We start from the raw sequence: 18,643 nt of genomic DNA on the forward strand, positions 1-18,643 counted from the left end.
TTTTATTTATTTTTTTTTTTTTATACAGGATTATTTATTTATTATAAATATATTTTCAGAGTTACTCTAAAATATTATTTATTTTAGATATTTATGAATTTTAGAAATTTTCATAAATGGACTTTTTCATCCTCCGATTTATTGTTTTACTTTAAATTGGAGGATTAATCTTCCAATTTAGTTTTAATTGAATTGGAGGATTACTCCTCTTTTTTAACCTTTGGTTAAATTAGAGGAGCATTCTTTTATTTTAACAAAGTTAAATTAGAGGAATACCACTTTTTTTTACCTTAGGTTGGATTAAGAGGATTGTTACAATCCTTTTTTTTTCAAACTATTGGTTAAATTAGAGTGAAACCACTCAAAATATTCCCTAAGGTTTATTAAATATTCCCAAGGTTTATTTTGGGTTCCCTCAAAGAGGGATTTACCTTCAAATTAGATCCTAATTTTGGTAAAAAAAAAGTCCGATAATCCTCCCTTTTATTAATAATTTTAAAAAAAAAAAAAAAAATAATAAATAATACATATTTAAATAAATAATAAAAGAAATATTTCATAAAATTAAATAAAAATATTTACACATAATAAAAAAAAAAAAAAACCGTTGTTCAAATAAGAACATAAAATTATTACATTTTTCTAATTGTTTTTTTTTTTTTTAAAAAGCTTTTTTTATTTTATAAAATATCTAAAAATGAGTCAATTTAGAATGATTTTAAGAAACCTTTTTGTTGGGCTAATCTGTTGAGAGCAGCATCGGATTGACCATTGTTACGGAGGAAACCGCAGAAAGCAAAGATGGTTTGTTCACCATTGTAGATACCTTCAGCATTGACGTGACCAATGTTAATTTGGACGGAAGCGTGATCCTTGGCGGTGATTAAACGGTTGGTGGCAGAGCTAAATAATTTAAATTATAAAATAAAAAAATTAATAATTTATTCTCTTTTTAAACCAATTTTTTTATTTTTTATTATTTTTATTTGACATAGTAACGATGTGTAATAGTAAAAGTAGTAGTGATAGTTTAATTATTATCAATATTTTTGTGTTGTATTTTTAGTTGAATTGTTATGAAAAAAAAAAATAAAAAAAATAAAAGAATTTTGTTTGTTTTTTTTTTTTTTTTTTTTTTTTTCTTCTAAACAAATTCTATAAAAAATTATCTATAACCTAATTTTATATTTTTGATCAAATTTAAATAATATTCTCTGTTTCTTGTTTTAAATTTTCTTATTTATCATAATTATTATTATTATTATTTTTTTTTTATTATTTTTTTTTTTTTCTGTCTCTTTTTTTTTTTTTTTTTATTTTATTTTTTTTTTTACGATTTTTTTTTTATTTTTTTTTTTTAATAATAATAATAAACCCTGCTTTTGAATCCAATATAACTACCACCATCACTACCATTCTACTGTACTCTTCATTTACTTGTATTTAAATAAATAAATAAATAAAAATACATACCACTTACGTGGGGTGTAGAGTTCAACGTTCTTGGAGTCCATTTTATATGATATTGTTATAACTATGAAAGCAAAAAGAGAAAAAGAAAAATCAACAAAAAAAAAAAAAAATTTCTGTGAGGGTCGAGAAATTTTTTTTTTTTTTTGCAAAAAAAAAAAAAAATTATAAAAAAATTAAAAAAAATTGTTTTTTTTTTATAAAAAAAAATAAAACCGAATTTCGAAAATTGATCAAAAATTTTGTGTGTGACCAATCATTATTTTTTTTTATTTCTTTTTTATTTTTTTATTTTTTTTTCATTTTTTTTTTAATTATTTAATTTTCTAAATAAATAAATAATTAATAAATAAAAAATATATGAAAATAAATAAATAAAATAAATCATTGATAGATCATTCAAAAAAAAATGGGCGATATTTAAAAGTGGTCTCGTACCCAAAAAAAAAAAAAAAAAAAAAAAAAAAAAAAAAAAAAAAAAAAAATAAAAATAAAATAAAATAAAATTTTCTAAAAATAAAAAAAAAAAAAAAAAAAAAATAATAAAACAAAAAATTTAAGATTTAATCATTTACAAAAATTTCTTTTTTTTTTTTTTATTATTTTTTTATTGATTATATTTTTTATAAACACTCATAAATTTGGCAATAAAAGCTTCTAAATGAAATATTGGCTTTGAACCAATTTGTGATCTGTGTTCCTGTTTTTTTATTTTTTTTTATTTTTTTAATAAATAAATAAAAAGTTAATAATTAATTATATAATTTTTTTTTTTTTTTAAAAAATAATATTTACATAATAAGATGCCCAATGAATTATTTCAAATTTCATATTATGATCTAGTTTTTTAAAGATTTCTAATAATAAAGTTTTAAAGATTAATTCTGGAGGAATACAATGACCTAATAATTCGTAGAGTTTACCACGTACTATTGAAAGTCTTGCAGGTGATTGTTCCTCAAAGCAATCCTTAACGATTTGAGAGATGTAATTTTCCCAATCCAACAATGGTAATTCCGTAGATTGGAAAGGATATTGTTTTGCTTTCTGAGATTCCAATAACATAAGAGCGTAACGTAAATTGCCACCAGACTGTTTAGCGACGTTTACAGCCAATTTCGAGGGCAAATCAAATTTTTCAGCGGTTGCCACTTTGGCAAGCACCTTTTCAATCTCCTCTTGCGAAGGTGCAGGCACCCTGATACCCAAACATCTCGACTTGATAGGGTCAATAACTTTGGCAGTCGAGTCGCAACATAAGATCAAACGACAGAATGTTGCATATTTCTCCATAGTTCTTCTGAGTGCATGTTGGGCGTCTTTCGATAGTTTGTCAACTTCATTTAAAATCACAATTTTAAAAGCGCCCAATGAGCCACTATCGATTGGTGGTGATTGTGCAATCTCTTTAATAATGGTTTGAATTACAACACGATCATATGATCCTGCCTCACCTGGATTAATCTCTATATGATAATGACTACTAATCGTTGTAATCTGTATATTCTTACTACTTGTTGGATGTTTAAATGTTCTATGATCAATCTTTAATTTCAATGCATTTGGTCCATATATCTCTTGTAATACCGCTAAAATCCTTGTTTTTTTACCTGCTCCACTTGGACCATAAACTAATAAATGTGGAAAATCACCACTTTTAATCTGTAAATAAATAAAAATAAATAAATAAATAAATATATATATATTTTTCGTTTTTTTTTTATTATTATTATTATTATTTACCATATTCTTTAAATTTATTGATATATCATTATGATAATCCATCTTATCTAATGATGTTGGTTTATATTTATCAATCCATAACATTTTTATTTATTATATATATTTGTTTTTATTTTATTTATATATTATGTGTGTTTATGTAAAAATTAAAATGAAAATAAAAAAAAAAAAAAAAAAAAAAAAAAATCTATTTGAATTTAAGAAATTGGCGGGAGTTTCGAAATTTATCTTTTTTTTATTTTTTTATTTTTTTTTTTTTTTTTTTTTTTTTATTTTTCTTTTCTTTTTATTGATTCCATTATTTAAAGATTTAACTAATTATTTATTTTGATTTTATTTTATTTGTTTTTAGATTATTCTTTTCGGATCTAAAAAAATAAAAAAAGGTAAATATTCAATAAAAACTAAATTTTCCCAGAAATTTGAAAAAAAAAAACAATTTTCATTTTTTCAAAATTTTTTTTTTTTTTCTTTTATTGCTTTTTTTTAATTTTATTTTTTAAAATAAAAAATATATAATAATAATAATAATAATAATAATAATTTCTAACATTCTTTAAAAATAATAAATAAATTAATAAATAAATAAAATGGAAGAAGAAGAAATAATTGAACCAAAAGATTTTGAAAATGAAGAATCAGAAAATATCCAAATGGATGAAAATGAAAAACAGATACCAATTCAAACTACAAATGATCCACAAAAGTAATTTATTTAATTTTAATTTTAATTTTAATTTTAATACTAATATCTTAATTTTTTATATATAGTAAAAATATAATGAGAATTTTAGTTGCAACAGATAATCATTTAGGATATTTAGAAAGAGATCCAATTAGAGGTGATGATTCATTTAATTCATTTGAGGAGATATTAAAATATGCACATACATTAAAAGTTGATATGGTATTATTGGGTGGTGATTTATTTCATGATAATAAACCATCAAGATCATGTTTATATCGTACAATGGAATTATTTAGAAAGTATTGTTTAGGTGATTCACCAGTTAGAATTCAATTTCTATCGGATCAATCTGTTAATTTTTCAAATCAATTTCATACAGTGAATTATGAAGATCCAAATTTTAATATTTCATTACCAATATTTTCAATCCACGGTAATCACGATGATCCAACTGGTGAGGGTGGTTTGGCAGCTTTAGATTTATTATCAGTTTCGAATCTAGTCAATTATTTCGGTAAAACTGAAGATATTGATGATATTACAGTCTACCCATTACTACTTGGTAAAGGTGAGACAAAAATAGCGATCTACGGGTTAGGTAATATTAGAGATGAGCGTTTGCATAGAACTTTTCAAAAGCAATCAGTGAAATTAATGAGACCGGTGGAATCAAAAGATGAATGGTTCAATATTTTAGTACTTCATCAAAATAGGGTAGCCCACAATCCAAAGAATTATGTTCACGAGAAGATGATAGAAAGTTTCATAGATTTCGTTCTATGGGGACACGAACATGAATGTTTAGTCAATCCACAGGCATCGTCAGTGGGAGAATTCCATATTTCACAACCTGGTTCTTCAGTAGCTACAGCTTTATCAGAGGGTGAATCAAAGGATAAATTTGTAGGATTGTTGGAGGTTTATAAAAATCAATTCCGTTTTAAACCATTCCCATTGAACACGGTTAGACCATTCATTATGGATCAAATCATACTTGCAAATAGTAACATACATCCAACACAACAGAATGATGTAATTCAATGGATTGAGCAAAAAGTAGAATCAATGATTGAACAAGCCAAATTAAAATCTCAAGGTAAACCCAACGAATCAATGTTACCATTGATAAGATTAAAAGTTGATTATACTGGTTATAGTACTATCAATCCTCAAAAGTTTGGTCAAAGATTTCAAGGCCGTGTAGCAAATCCAAATGATGTTTTATTATTCCACAGAAAGAAACCAACCACTTTATCAAGTAAAAAACAAAAGGATGGTGGTGAATTGGATGTGAATTCAATCAAAGAAAAAGAAGAAGATAAAGTGAAAGTGGCCGATTTCATAAGTGAATTCTTGGGTAATACACCAAATGATCGTTTACAAATTCTATCAGAGAATGATCTATTCAATAGTTTACATTCATTCGTTGAAAAGGATGAAACCGATTCAATATTGAAAATGGTTGATCTCTCTTTAAAATCGACTCAAAAATATTTAAATTCAAAAATCTCTTCAAAAGATGCTTACCCAGATTTCATTGCTAAATATATTGATGATAATTTCCCATTACCACATCAAAATGTATCTTCGGTCAATTCAGATTTATTACCAATAAATAATCCAAATGAATTTGAATCAAATTTATTAGATGAAGATTCTCATGGTCATGAACATGGTCATAGTCATAATCATAGTCAAATGATTGATAATGATGATGATGAAAACATTTTAAATCAAAGAACAATTTTTAAATCACCACAATCAAATAAAACAGCACCAACAACAACTACTACCACCACTACTACTACATCTTCACAAATTTCAACAAGAAGAAAATCTTCAACTCAATCTTCAACTCAATCTTCACAAACTTCAATTATAATAGATGATGATGATGATGATGATGAAATTAATGAAGATAATGATGATAATGATAAAGATTTTGAAAGTGATGAAGAGAAAACTCCACCATCAAAGAAAAGAGGTAAAGTTAAACAAGTTGGTTCAGTTTCAAAAAGATCAAGATCAAAGAAATAAATTGTATTATAAATAATATATAAATAAATTTTTTTTTTATTTTTTTTTTTTTTATTTTTTTTATTTTTTTTTTTTATTTTATTTTTTAAATAGAATCCCAATCAGTTTTAATATTATTTAAACTTAATTTATCCATACTAATAGTATAAGAATAATGATTTAAAAAATAATCAGTTTGAACACCAATTGAAGGTATACAAAGTGGTAAATTATCAGAAGCATCAGCGATAACCAAGAATAATAATTTTGTATATCTTGGATAACTTGAAATTATTTTACGTTGATTTCGATCAAAATGAACATGATCAACTTGATCATAAAATCTAACTATTAATTTTGGTAATGATTGTGATGATGATAATGATGATGATGATGATGATGATGATGATGATGATGATGATGATGATGATGATGATGATGATGATGATGGTAAAGAAGATTTTGATTGTTTTTCTGAAATGAAGATTGTAAAATTATGAAATTTAAAATAAGTGTTAATTGGTAAATCTACTTGATTACTTTTTTTAGGTTGAAAAACAGATTGAGCTATTAGATAATGATTGAATTTATTATTTTCAAAATTTTTTTCATTGTAAATAAATAATTTATGAGAAGAGATTGGAATATTTGGTTTTTGTTTTAATGAGTTTACAATTTGATTATATTTCTTTTGTTGAAAAAATGAAAATTCATTACTAATAATACAGCTTAGTCTATGAAGTAAACGAGATTGAATGGTTGGTGGTAAACTATTATAGTATTTCAAGGGTACTCTAATTAGGGGTAATCTCAAATCACGAATATTATTTTTATGTTCATTGAGTTCTAAAATGTCATTTAACATCTTTTGTAAAACTTTATCAGTTTGATCTTTAATCATTCGGATTGGAGTTAAACCACTAAGGAATTGTTTTAAATTTATAGTTGTTGATAATGGTGATTCAATTGAAAACTCTTTGAAATCTCTTAGTTGATGACGTGTTTTATTTCTACTATAGGATACTGGATCGTCGTTGGTTGGATCATTAAAATATTGAATTGATCTTTCTGAACAAAAATCCAGTATTTCCAATTTCGAGAAATCTAATAATGGTCTCACCAATAGCACAGAGTGGGTATTTGAAATTTTGGTTATTTTAGTCATGGCTGCTAGTCCATCCAATCCACTGTTTTTATTAATTCTTTGTATAAATGTTTCCATTTGATCATTTAAATTTGTTCCATAAAATATTAAATTATTACCATTTCCAACAGACTCACTCATTAGTATCTCAATTCTTTGATTACGTAATGACACTTGTTGTTTACATCTTTGTTCATCAATTTCAACTACTTTATGTTTAATTTTAATAAAGTTTGAATTATTATCATTGTTGATTAATTGATTGATGATTTTACTTATGTATGGTATATCCTCGGCTACAGGATTTGTCATTTTATGATCGATTGTAATCACTGTGATTTTTAATTTTCTATTTACATTGGCTGAATTCTCTCCAATACACCAATTCTTTAATAAATATAATAATACCATACTATCACTACCACCAGATACACCAATAACTAATGTTGATTTATTACTAATAGTTAATGTATTCATAAATTCTTGAAATTTAAATTCAATCATTTTAGAATCAAAGAAAATATCTGGTCTTGCTTTTGCTTCACTTATTTTTTCACTGTAATCATTACTATTTTTATTACTACCATTATTTTTATTTCCAAATAAACCAGTATTTACAATTTTATTTGTTACACTTAAACTCATTAATTTTTTAATTTCTTTTAATTTATTATATTGATTGATATCAACTGGTAATCCAATTGTAGTTTCTTTTATTTTTTCATTTTTGTCAATACTAAAATTATCATTATCATTATTATTTTTATTATTATTATCATTATCATTATTATTGTTATATATATGTGTTGTTTTATTATTATTTATACCACTATTATTATTGTTATTATTATTATCATCATTAATATTATAAGTTGGTGATTTTGATGTAGTTGTTGAATAGTATGACACATTTATTCTATTCGCTATGGTATATTTTGGTAATTTAATTAATTTATTCATTATTGATACACATAAATTTTTGATTATTTTTAATTTTTTTTAATCTTTTATTTTTTTTTTATTTTATATTTTATTTGTTTTGTTTGAAACTATTTTGCTTTTGTAATGTGTAAAAAAAAAAAAAAAAAAAAAAAAAAAAAAAAAATTTAATTTTTCCTGAAAATGATTTTTATAAAAAATGATAAAAAAGAAAAAAATTCACTAAAACAGTGACTTGGTTTTTGAAAAAAAAAAAAAAAAAAAAAAAAAAAAAAAATTATACCATTTTATACTTTAATTTTAAAATTTTATTCCAAAAATTATTTTAATATATATTTATATTTGGTTATCAACTAGAAAAGTAAAAATAAAAATAAAATTAAAAAATAAAAATTTGGATATGTGGTCATCACAGAATTTAATTGTATAAAAAAAACTTTTTTTTCATTTTTTTTTTTTTTTTTTTTTTAATTATTTTTTTTAAATTTTCAATTTTTTTTTTTTTTTTTTTTTTTAAAAATTTTTTTTTTTCTTTTGTTGTTCACCTAAATCATCATATAAAAAAAAATAAAAAAATGAATAAAACTAATCAATTAATTAATATTTGTATTTTGGTCACATTATTTTTAATTGGAAGTTCATCAGCATTAACATTACAAGTTGAACCAAAATCACAAGAATGTTTTTATAATTTCATAGAGTCTGGAAAGACTTCTTTACTCCTCTATCAAGTTATTAGAGGTGGCTTATTAGATATTAATGTTAAGGTAAATTTCTTTTTTTTTTTTTTATTATCTCATTCCTATTGTTTTTCACATCATTACCACCATCACTACTATCATCTTTGTCACCGTCACCATCACTATCATCTTTGTCACCTCATCATTACTACGCCACATCACCGCCAATCATACCTTTTTAAATATTAATATATATAATTCATTATTTTTCGCATATGTGAAATATCATTTATTATTGGTCACATTAATTTAGCTCACAGATCCAAAAGGAAATACAATTTTTGAACGTCTTCATTTTGATACACAAATGAAAGGTAAACAAAGTTTTACCGCTGGTGAATCAGGTGCATACAAAGTTTGTTTCAATAATGAAATGTCAAGATTTACCGCCAAAGTTGTCACATTTACATGGGCTTCTGAAGAAGAAGGTGTCAAAGAAGTTGCCAAAGGTGGTATGTATTGATTATTAGAATATAAATTACTATTATTATGGTGTATATAGAAAGAAAGAGAAGAGAGAAAGAGTTGGAAATAATAAAAAGGTAATCAAATCGAGTTTATTAATAAAACCCTATATTTTTTTATTTTTTAAAAAAATTAATTAAAAAAAAAAAAAAAAAAAAACAAATTAAAATTTAGATTCAATCACTCCAATGGATCAATCAGTTCAAAAGATTGAAAGAGTTCTTCAATCAGTTATTCATGAACAAAAGAAATTAAGATATAGAGAACAAGCAAACAGAGATACCTCTGAAAGTACTAATGCACGTGTTGTATGGTGGACAATCGCTGAGGTTATTGTATTAGTTGTAATGGGTGTTGGTCAAATTTGGTATTTAAGAAAATGGTTTGATAATAAATCAACAGGAAGAGTTTAAAATAATTTTTTAAAAAAAAAGAAATAAAAAAAAAATAAATAAACAATTATAATAAATAAAATAATTTTTTATAAAAAAAAAAGAAAAACATATAGTCACATTATCCACACCCAAATGAAAGGCTTTTTTTTTTTTTAATATTGATTAGTTCCAGTGTAGTTAGTTTACCATTTATTTATTTTTTGTTTTTTTTTTATCATTTTCCATTTTTTTTATAATCTTTTTCTTTTTTTTTTTAAAAAAAAAAAAATAATCAAAATCATGATATTTTTAGAATAATCAATAATTTTTTTTTTTTTTTTTTTTGCAAATCAAAACAATAAGAATGTCATTTTTTAACAATGATTTTAAAATAGATAGAATTAATAATAGTAATAATTATGAAAAATCATTTTGGAAAATTATTAGTAATTTTTATCTATTAAAATTAATTTTTAATAAAATTAATGATACAGAGTGGATAAAATTTGAAAATCCAAAACAAATCAATCATTTTAAAAATAGAAAAAAGTTTAAAGATATTACATCTTTAAAATGGATGTTAAAAAAAAAATTATTCTCATTATTAAAACTTAAAATCAATAACAATGACGAGTTTATTAATATTGATAAACATTCGATTTATGAATTATTTCGATCATTATCATTGACTCCAAACTCTATTAATGTTTTAGATAATACTATTCATGGTAATAATGATGAAGAAAATTTCATTGAAACTCAAGAGAATTGGATATATAATGATCTTGAAGCACAATATGATCAACCAAAATCCATTGTAGAATATAATGAAAATGATATTATTCAAATTAAAGAAATATTAAATTTATTATTAAATAAGAGAAGGAATGAATTTGAAATTTGTGATTTAACAAATGCAGCGATTAATTGCAATAGTTTATATGTTTTGAAGTTATTAATTAGTGAACCATATTATATTGATGTTATTCCATCATCGATTTTATTGGCATATAGAAAATGTGACCCAATTATTATTTTAGAATTATTTAAATTTAATAAATCAATTTTTTCATTTTATGAAATTAAAATTCACTCTTTGGAACAATCAAGTAAAAATAAATACAATTCTTTAGAAATGGTTAAATTTATCTTAGAAAATGATTATTTATATAAATTAAATGAAATTGAAAAACAATCACCATCATCATATATATCATTATTTTTTATTGAAATTTCACATAGGAAATTAAAAGTTGAAAATGTTTTAAAATTAAAATGTTTAAAAACTATTAAAATTTTAATGGAATTAAATTTAATTGAACCATCAACATTTGTTGATAATTCAATTTTTGATGTATTAAATTTTAATAATACTTTTGAAGAATCAAAAACAATTTTGTTGTTTTGTTTAAAGTATTTCCCAAAATTAAAAAATGATAAAGAAATCAAAAAAAAACTAGAAAACATTTTAGAAAATGATTGTGATAATTTAAAAGAATTACAAACGTTGATTATAATAAATTTACATCCTTTAAATTTATATAGACAATACATCAAGAATTATCAAGAATCAATAGATGAATGTCATTTAGATGGTTTAGTTTCAAATGATTATGATATGGAATCCAATAAATTTATTACCTTTTATAGATTATCCACTTTACTTTCTTTTGGGGGTCAAAAAATATTTAATCTTTTTAAATTGGATAACGCAAGAAATTTATTATTAACAGAAAAAGATATTAAAAAAAGTAATATAAAATTTCATCCTTTATTATTTGATTCATATGATTCATCAAAACTTTTAATTGATAATATATCAGTAGTAGAGTGGTTAATCGATAATAATATGATGTTAAGGGTACTCAATTCAAACATGATTTCTATTAAATTTAAATCTTTTGATTTTGGATTATCCTGCTTTTTAAATTATGAAGTATTAAGAAATTTAAAAAGAAGTTTAATATTTGAACAATTTTTAAAGGATTTCTTTTTCTCATCAATCGAAAATGGATCAATTAATATATTGAAAAAAATAAGTAATATCGTTCGAGAATATATCAATGTATCTCAATTTTATAGTACAATAGAGCTTTTTTTACCAAATGATATATATATTTCCTTAGAGGTGTTTAATTATTTCAATGAAAATGGTTTTAATGGTTTTAGGGATCAATTACTATATAAATTTTTAAAACTATCTATTGATAAACATCCATCATTAAAAAAGGTTAAAATAAATCATAATCTAATTGGTTTATATGACTTAATCCTTTTTTTCCCAAAAGATTTAAATTTAGTTAAATTATTTCTTAATAATATTGACAAATTAAAAGAAGATAATCCAATTCAAGAGTTAGATAATAATATATACAATCAATATTTTGATTTAGTCCAAAACAATTTCAAAACAAAGCAATTGGTTTCAATTATTAAATTAATTATCTCAAAGTTTAATAACAATTCAAATGTACATATTTTAAATCATTATTTTAATCTCTTGATAAGAAATTATGGTGTAACTATTGAAACTATTAAAACAATACAAGATCTACTGTTTGAAAATTCAATTGTTATTGAAAATTCTACAATTCGTACATTCTATTACCTAAATGCTAGATCCCCAAAATTTACGAAATTAATACTCACAGGAATTAAATCATATTGGCTTTGTTTAGGAACGGATCAAATTAAATCAATTGAAATTTATATTAGTAATTTCAATTATAAATATTTAACTGAACAACAAGAAATTTATGGAAATCAAAAATTTAAAAATTCATTTGATATAATTTTAAAAGAGTTAATTTCAAATATTATTTTTAAAAAATTTAAAACTAATCCAAATATTGAAATAAGAGAATTTGAAAGATTAACTAAACCTCTTTTAATATACTTTTTAAAAATTGGAAGAAGAGATTTATTTTTAGAAAATTATCAATGGTTTAAAATGATGTTATATAAACATTTAAATAATTTAAGTATTTTAGAACTAATTGCGGAATGTACCTCATCAATTTTATCTCCATCAGTTCCTTCGAATGGTAATCTTAAATTATTAAACTCAATATCACCAATTTTTAGAACCAATTATTTCAATGACAGTTTTAAATTTAAAAAACCAAATGATTTTGATTTGAATTTGTTTTTTAAATCTTGTAGCCAATATGAACTTTCTATAGTATTAGAAAATTATTTCAATTCAAATAGTTTCCTTTCAAAGGCTTTATTTGAATCATTTGATTTTAATAACATTGATAATTTAAAGTTTTTAATTGAAAATTATAATAATCACATTCAATTAATTGGTTTATTTGATTATAAAAAATCATGTTTTCTATCTTTAAAATTTATTTTAAATAATTTCCCACAAAAATTTTATAATCATATTATAATACCAATTGAAATTCAAAAGGAATCATTAAATGATTTAGAATTTTCTGATAATTTTTTAAACTACATTTATATTTATTTCAGCAATAATGTAGATTCATTAAAATTTTTAAATTCAGAAAATGGTAAAATAAATCAATTCATTCAAGAATTAATAATTAAAATTAGGGAATTAATAACAACAAATAAATTATTTTTAATTGAAAAAACTGATCAATCAAAACAACAAAAATCAGATAAAAATAATGAAATTAAATCAATAATCGAACAAAAAGATATTAAAGAATTACTATTATCAAATTTAAATAATTATTTAGAAATTAGAGATTCACAAAGGAATTTAAAAAAAAGTGAATTTGAAATTAAATATTTAAATGATGATAATAATTTATTTATTCAATCATTTATAAATGGTGATATTAAACAATGTGAATTGTTACTACTTCATTTTAAAAACTTTATTTTAACAAAATCTTCAATAACAAAAACAATTATAAATAATAATATTTTTATAATTAAATATTTTTATCATAAACTTATAAAAATTAATTTAATTTTATTAAATTATTTAAAATCACAATTATTACAAAATTATGACTATAAATATAATTTAAATTGGTTAGAATAAATTATTATTATTTTATTATTATTATTATTATTATTATTTAAAAAAAAAAGAAAATTATATATTATATTTTATAAGTTTATTCGAACAAAAAAAAAAACCTTTTTTGTTTATTATTACTTTATTTTTTTTTTTTTTTTTTTTTTTTTTTTAATTAAAAGAACCATCAAAACCACTAAAACCTGATAATAAAAATATTGGATAATAAGGTTTCTTTGCGATTTGAGCAGACCATTGCCAAGCAGAAGTTAATCTACCATCAATACAAGAGCCAGCATCGAAAAAGTTATCGGCACCACTACCATCGAAAGCGTGTTTAAAGAAATCACAAAGGATGATTTTGGTTAAAGTTTGTGGACCACCAAAGGTGTTTTTGATGTAAGCAACTAAATTTGGATCGGTGATCTTTGGAATATATTCAATGGTTAAAACGATTGGACTTAGGATTCTAGAGATTTGAGTGTATTTATCGATGAAAACCAAAGAGTTTGGAACGTTATGATCACCCAAATGAATAACGGAAGAACCAACCCAATCATCACCAACTTTTTTTTGAGTTTGACGTAGAATACTATGCATAATTTTACCAACGTTTGGACATTGTTGAATACGATTTAGACCTTGACCAGTGTTTGATAATTGATATCTGTGTCCGCATAAAAGATCAATTTCTGCAAAGTACCAAAGTTTAAACATATCATGAAGAATATGTTGCCACAAGGAGAGTGATTGATATACATAGTTATATTGTTTACGATGATTGTGAGAAAGACGTGCACCACCAATGCCATGTTCCAAAGCCAATGAAAAACCTCTCTCTGATTGATTTGGACTAAAGTATTCCTTGAGGAGATGTTTCATTTTCTTGACTGGATCACGATTCTCCCTAAGGAATGTATGATTATCACAGATGGAGTAAATACAAACCTCAATCTCCTCTGATTTCAACATTGATGATGAGTAACGACGTGATAATGTTTTGATTGCATGTTCCTTTTCACGAATTTCACGTTGAATTTGAGGTCTGGTTTTATTCTCTGCTAAAACCTCACGAGTTGCCAATTCTAACAATGGATCCTCTAACAATTTGAGTCCGTTACGTTCATCCAAAAACAAGAAAACGGTTTTCAATGGTTTAATCATATTAAGTCCACTAAGATTTTTCTTTACATCTTCATCTGCTGCATCTTGTAATAAATGAATCATTTTACCATATTCAGTTCTCATCTTTGCTGGATTCATAATCTTGTGTCTTCTACCAATTTCAAAAACATTTTGAAAGAATTCTTCATTTTCAAAGAAATCTTTATTTTCAACTAATTGTTGACCTTTTTTAAAATCACTTTTTTTTTAAAATAATAAAATAAATAAAATTAGTTTTGAAAATTTATAAATTTATATATATTTTTTTTTTTTTTTTTTAAAAAATTATAATTACCTTGCAACCAATAAACCTGATAAAATTGCACACATACCTCTTAATTGATCATTTATTCTTTTTGATTTTGAACCACCAACATGAATGATATCGATTTTATCTGTATATTCTGAAACGTGAAGTGCTGCCTCTAAAAGACGAAGATCATTTCTCTCACGAATATTTAAACGAATTGGAATATATTTAGATCTTTCTGTGAACCAATCCTTTGAAAGTCTTGGAATAAAATCTGTAAAATTTTCATTCTTGTGAATGAATTTCTCCTCGTCCTCATCAATCTCTTCATCTTCATCTTTATGGTGATTATTGATTTGATGATTATTAGAACCCCCACCATTACGTTGTTGATTAGTATGATGAAAAGGTAATGGATTGAGTAAATTACTAGTGCCTCTATACATACTATTTATACTGTTAATGTTGTTGTTGTTGTTATTAATACTTTTATTATCATCCATTTCAATGTTGTTAGTGTTGTTGGTATTATTATTGTTGTTGTTGTTGTTTTGAACTTTTTCATCTTCTTTGCCATGTAATGGAGGTTGACGATCACGTTTATTTAATTCATCATAATCAAGTTCTTGACCATGTTTATTTTTAAAAATATGTGACCTACGTGAACCTCTTCTATGGAGTGACTAAAATTTTTTTGAAAAAAAAAAAAAATATATTTTAAATATTAGACTTTTTTTCTTTTAATTTTTCTTTTTTGTATTTTTCTTTTTTTTTTTTTTTTTTTTATATATACATACAGTTGAACAAACTGTACAAAGTTCATCTTGACATTGCAAACATACAACTTCAGCTGGTTGATCTGTACATTCACAGCACATACCTGGAGTTTCTTCATCTTCACTCATAGATTCAAATTTACGATTGGTTGAGTCATCTTCTTCTATATCTATATCATCAAGGTCGTTATCCAAAACTTTTGTTAATTTATTTTGTTTTGACATTTCTATAATAAATAATAAATAAAAAAAAAAAAAAGGTTTAGTGGTGTGGAAAAAAAAAAAAAAAAAATGGAAATTAGATATTTGGATCAACAACAAAAAAAAAAAAAAAAAAAATTTTTGAAAAAATAAAAAAAATTGGAAAAAAGAAAAAATAAAGAAAGTTGAACTTGAAGGGGGTGAAAATAATAAATGTTTACTACAAAAAACATTAACCATATCCCTAAAATTTTCTTTTTTTTTTTTTTCTTTCTTATTTTACTTTTTTTTTTTACTTTTTTTTTTTACTTTTTTTTTTGTTTTTTTTTTTTTTTTTTTTGAAACCAATGATTTAAATATACTAATGTTATTTTTTTAATTTTTTATTATTTTTTTTTAAATGATTTACCTTCAGATTGATCTCTTCTTTTTTTTGAAGTTTTGGACGCCACCTTTAACTCGTTTTTGGTATGTTCAGAAGAATGCCCAGAAAATAAATTATATACCCAATTAATTATTGCTACAAGTATTATTAGGTTAATCAATAAACCTAATATTAGGGCTGAACTATCTGTTTGAAAGTTTTGTATATAATTCACAATTTTATAATGACTAATAAAATATTATTTTTTTTTTTATTTTCTTTTTTTTTTAAAAATTGGAGAACAAAAAAATAAAATAAAAAAAATAAATAAAAATAAAATTAATAAAAAAAAAAAAAAAAAAAAAAAAAAAATATTAAAGAATTTTTTTAAAATTTTCAAAAAAAAAAAAAAAAAAAAAAAAAAAAAATAATAAAAAATAAAAAATAAAAAAAAAAAAAAAAAATTAAATTAAAAAAAACGAAAAAATTATTTGTTTTTTTTGTTTTATTTAATATAAAAAATAATAAATCCCTTTTTTATATTAAATATTCGTGAATCTGATCTTTTCCAAAAATAACTTTTTTTTTTTTTTTTTTTTTTTTTTTTTTTTTTTTTCTCTCTCGAATACTGTATTTTGGAATTGATTGGGTTTGACTTAAAATATTTTTTTTATTGATAAACCAGAGCCTCCAAAAGATCGATAATAATAAAAAAAAAAAAAAAAAAAAAATAATAATATAATAAAAATAAAAGTTATTAATTTTTTAAATATTTTAATTATTTATTTATTTGTTTATTTTGACCAAATTACTGGATGTTTTTGATTTGTTTGATTCATGAATTGAGTTTGAGAATCTTCATCAATTGGAGAAGAACGTTTTTTATAACGACCATCAGATAACATTTCCCAAGCGTTTGAATCATTACAATAAACATTTATAATTTCATAGAGTTGTTTGATGTTATTAGCATCGTCAACAGGAACCATTACTTCGACACGACGTTTAAGATTACGATGTAACCAATCGGCTGATGCAATATAAGCTTTTGGTTTGCCATTATTATGGAAACAATAGATTCTTGAATGTTCAAGGAAACGACCAAGAATTGAGATGACTTTAATATTTTCACTGATACCTTTAATTCCTGGAAGTATTCTACAACGACCTCTAACGACTAGAGTGATTTTCACACCTGCTATACTTGCTTGGTAGAGGGCATTGACCAATCTCTTATCATCCAAACCATTCATGACGGCATTGATAGTTGCGTCTTTACCTTCTCTGGCGTTCTTTGCCTCGTTATCGATCAATTGGATTAAAGTGGATCTCATATTCATTGGAGCGATTAAAAGTTTCTTAAAGGAGGATACACGGCTATAGCCAGTGAGGTAGTTGAAAAGGTTGCACATATCTTCACCTAGGTCAGGGTCACAACTGAATAGACAAATATCGGCATAGACGTCAGAGGTGCTTGCATTGTAGTTACCAGTGGAGATATTTAAATACTCTCTTAGACCATTCTCCTCCTCACGTACGACCATTGCGATTTTAGCATGAGTTTTCAAACCAACCAAACCATAACTTACATGACAACCAGCTTGTTCCAAAAGACGGGCGAATTTTGTATTTTGTTCTTCGTCACCAGATGCCTTCAAATCCACCAAGACCATAACCTCCTTATGAGAGGCAGCCTCGCAAAGTGCACGAATCAATTGAGAATTTGAGTTTGTTCTATAGATTGCGATTTTGATTGCCAATACTTTTGGATCCTTAACTGCACTTTCAATAAAGAATTGAACAGAAGAATTGAAGCTTAGATAAGGTAAATTCACCAATAGCTCACCTTTTCTAATGACAGAAAAGACGTCCTCTGATGGATATTTTGCCAAGTTTACTAATCTACTTGGGATGTGGGGTACCCAAGGTTGGAATTTGAGATGTGGTAAGTTTAATTTACAAAGTTCAAAGAGATCTTGTAAACCCAATGGACCATTGATGACGTAGACATCATAGGCATCCAATGCCAATTGTGTCTTTAACATATCCAATATCTCTGCGGGCATATTATGACTGACCTCTAATCTAACCATTGGTGCAAACTTTCTCTTATGTAATTCGGTTTTAATTAATTCCAAAAGATCATTTGCCTGATCCTCTCCACTAAGCTTCAAATCATTGTGACGTGATACACGGAACAATGACTTTGTCAAGATTTTAGTGTTTGGGAAGAGTGTATCCAAATTTGCCAATATTATCTCCTCCATTGGTATGATTGAATAGTTGGAACGTTGTTTAATATGTACAAAACG

At 23.6% G+C, this 18,643-nt stretch overlaps 8 protein-coding genes across 8 annotated transcripts in view; 3 read left to right on the top strand and 5 right to left on the bottom strand.

The window, feature by feature from the left end:
* Positions 1-707: 707 nt before the first annotated feature.
* On the bottom strand, positions 708-1,514 carry rps21 (40S ribosomal protein S21; the record flags this gene model as incomplete). The annotated part of the gene is made up of 2 exons (XM_628993.2): positions 708-903; positions 1,474-1,514. 2 exons carry the CDS (start codon positions 1,512-1,514, stop codon positions 708-710), a joined length of 237 nt encoding a protein of 78 aa, XP_628995.1.
* A 563-nt stretch (positions 1,515-2,077) lies between these two features.
* rfc3 (replication factor C subunit) lies at positions 2,078-3,297 on the bottom strand (the record flags this gene model as incomplete). The annotated part of the gene is made up of 3 exons (XM_628994.1): positions 2,078-2,170; positions 2,266-3,132; positions 3,214-3,297. The coding sequence occupies 3 exons, from the start codon at positions 3,295-3,297 to the stop codon at positions 2,078-2,080; spliced, it is 1,044 nt and encodes a 347-aa protein (XP_628996.1).
* A 506-nt stretch (positions 3,298-3,803) lies between these two features.
* On the top strand, positions 3,804-5,938 carry mre11 (DNA repair exonuclease; the record flags this gene model as incomplete). The annotated part of the gene is made up of 2 exons (XM_628995.1): positions 3,804-3,919; positions 3,985-5,938. 2 exons carry the CDS (start codon positions 3,804-3,806, stop codon positions 5,936-5,938), a joined length of 2,070 nt encoding a protein of 689 aa, XP_628997.1.
* Positions 5,939-6,023: 85 nt separating this feature from the next.
* DDB_G0293548 (hypothetical protein) lies at positions 6,024-8,021 on the bottom strand (the record flags this gene model as incomplete). Its single annotated transcript, XM_628996.1, has 1 exon — positions 6,024-8,021. The coding sequence occupies one exon, from the start codon at positions 8,019-8,021 to the stop codon at positions 6,024-6,026; it is 1,998 nt and encodes a 665-aa protein (XP_628998.1).
* A 554-nt stretch (positions 8,022-8,575) lies between these two features.
* Positions 8,576-9,618, top strand: empB (hypothetical protein; the record flags this gene model as incomplete). The annotated part of the gene is made up of 3 exons (XM_628997.1): positions 8,576-8,767; positions 8,994-9,192; positions 9,380-9,618. 3 exons carry the CDS (start codon positions 8,576-8,578, stop codon positions 9,616-9,618), a joined length of 630 nt encoding a protein of 209 aa, XP_628999.1.
* Positions 9,619-9,943: 325 nt separating this feature from the next.
* DDB_G0293550 (hypothetical protein) lies at positions 9,944-13,600 on the top strand (the record flags this gene model as incomplete). The annotated part of the gene is made up of 1 exon (XM_628998.1): positions 9,944-13,600. One exon carries the CDS (start codon positions 9,944-9,946, stop codon positions 13,598-13,600), a length of 3,657 nt encoding a protein of 1,218 aa, XP_629000.1.
* Positions 13,601-13,747: 147 nt separating this feature from the next.
* On the bottom strand, positions 13,748-15,991 carry DDB_G0293552 (hypothetical protein; the record flags this gene model as incomplete). The annotated part of the gene is made up of 3 exons (XM_628999.1): positions 13,748-14,939; positions 15,036-15,673; positions 15,788-15,991. The coding sequence occupies 3 exons, from the start codon at positions 15,989-15,991 to the stop codon at positions 13,748-13,750; spliced, it is 2,034 nt and encodes a 677-aa protein (XP_629001.1).
* Positions 15,992-17,125: 1,134 nt separating this feature from the next.
* The window catches only part of ppk1 (polyphosphate kinase), a gene marked incomplete at both ends in the record, with an annotated part of 3,162 nt that continues 1,644 nt past the window's right edge, over positions 17,126-18,643 (bottom strand). The window contains one exon of the mRNA XM_629000.1: positions 17,126-18,643. This exon is cut by the window's right edge and continues 1,644 nt beyond it. Coding sequence (XP_629002.1) covers positions 17,126-18,643 — 1,518 coding nt within the window.

Source organism: Dictyostelium discoideum, assembly GCF_000004695.1.
Source record: "Dictyostelium discoideum AX4 chromosome 6 chromosome, whole genome shotgun sequence".
Taxonomy (NCBI): Eukaryota; Evosea; class Eumycetozoa; order Dictyosteliales; family Dictyosteliaceae; genus Dictyostelium; species Dictyostelium discoideum.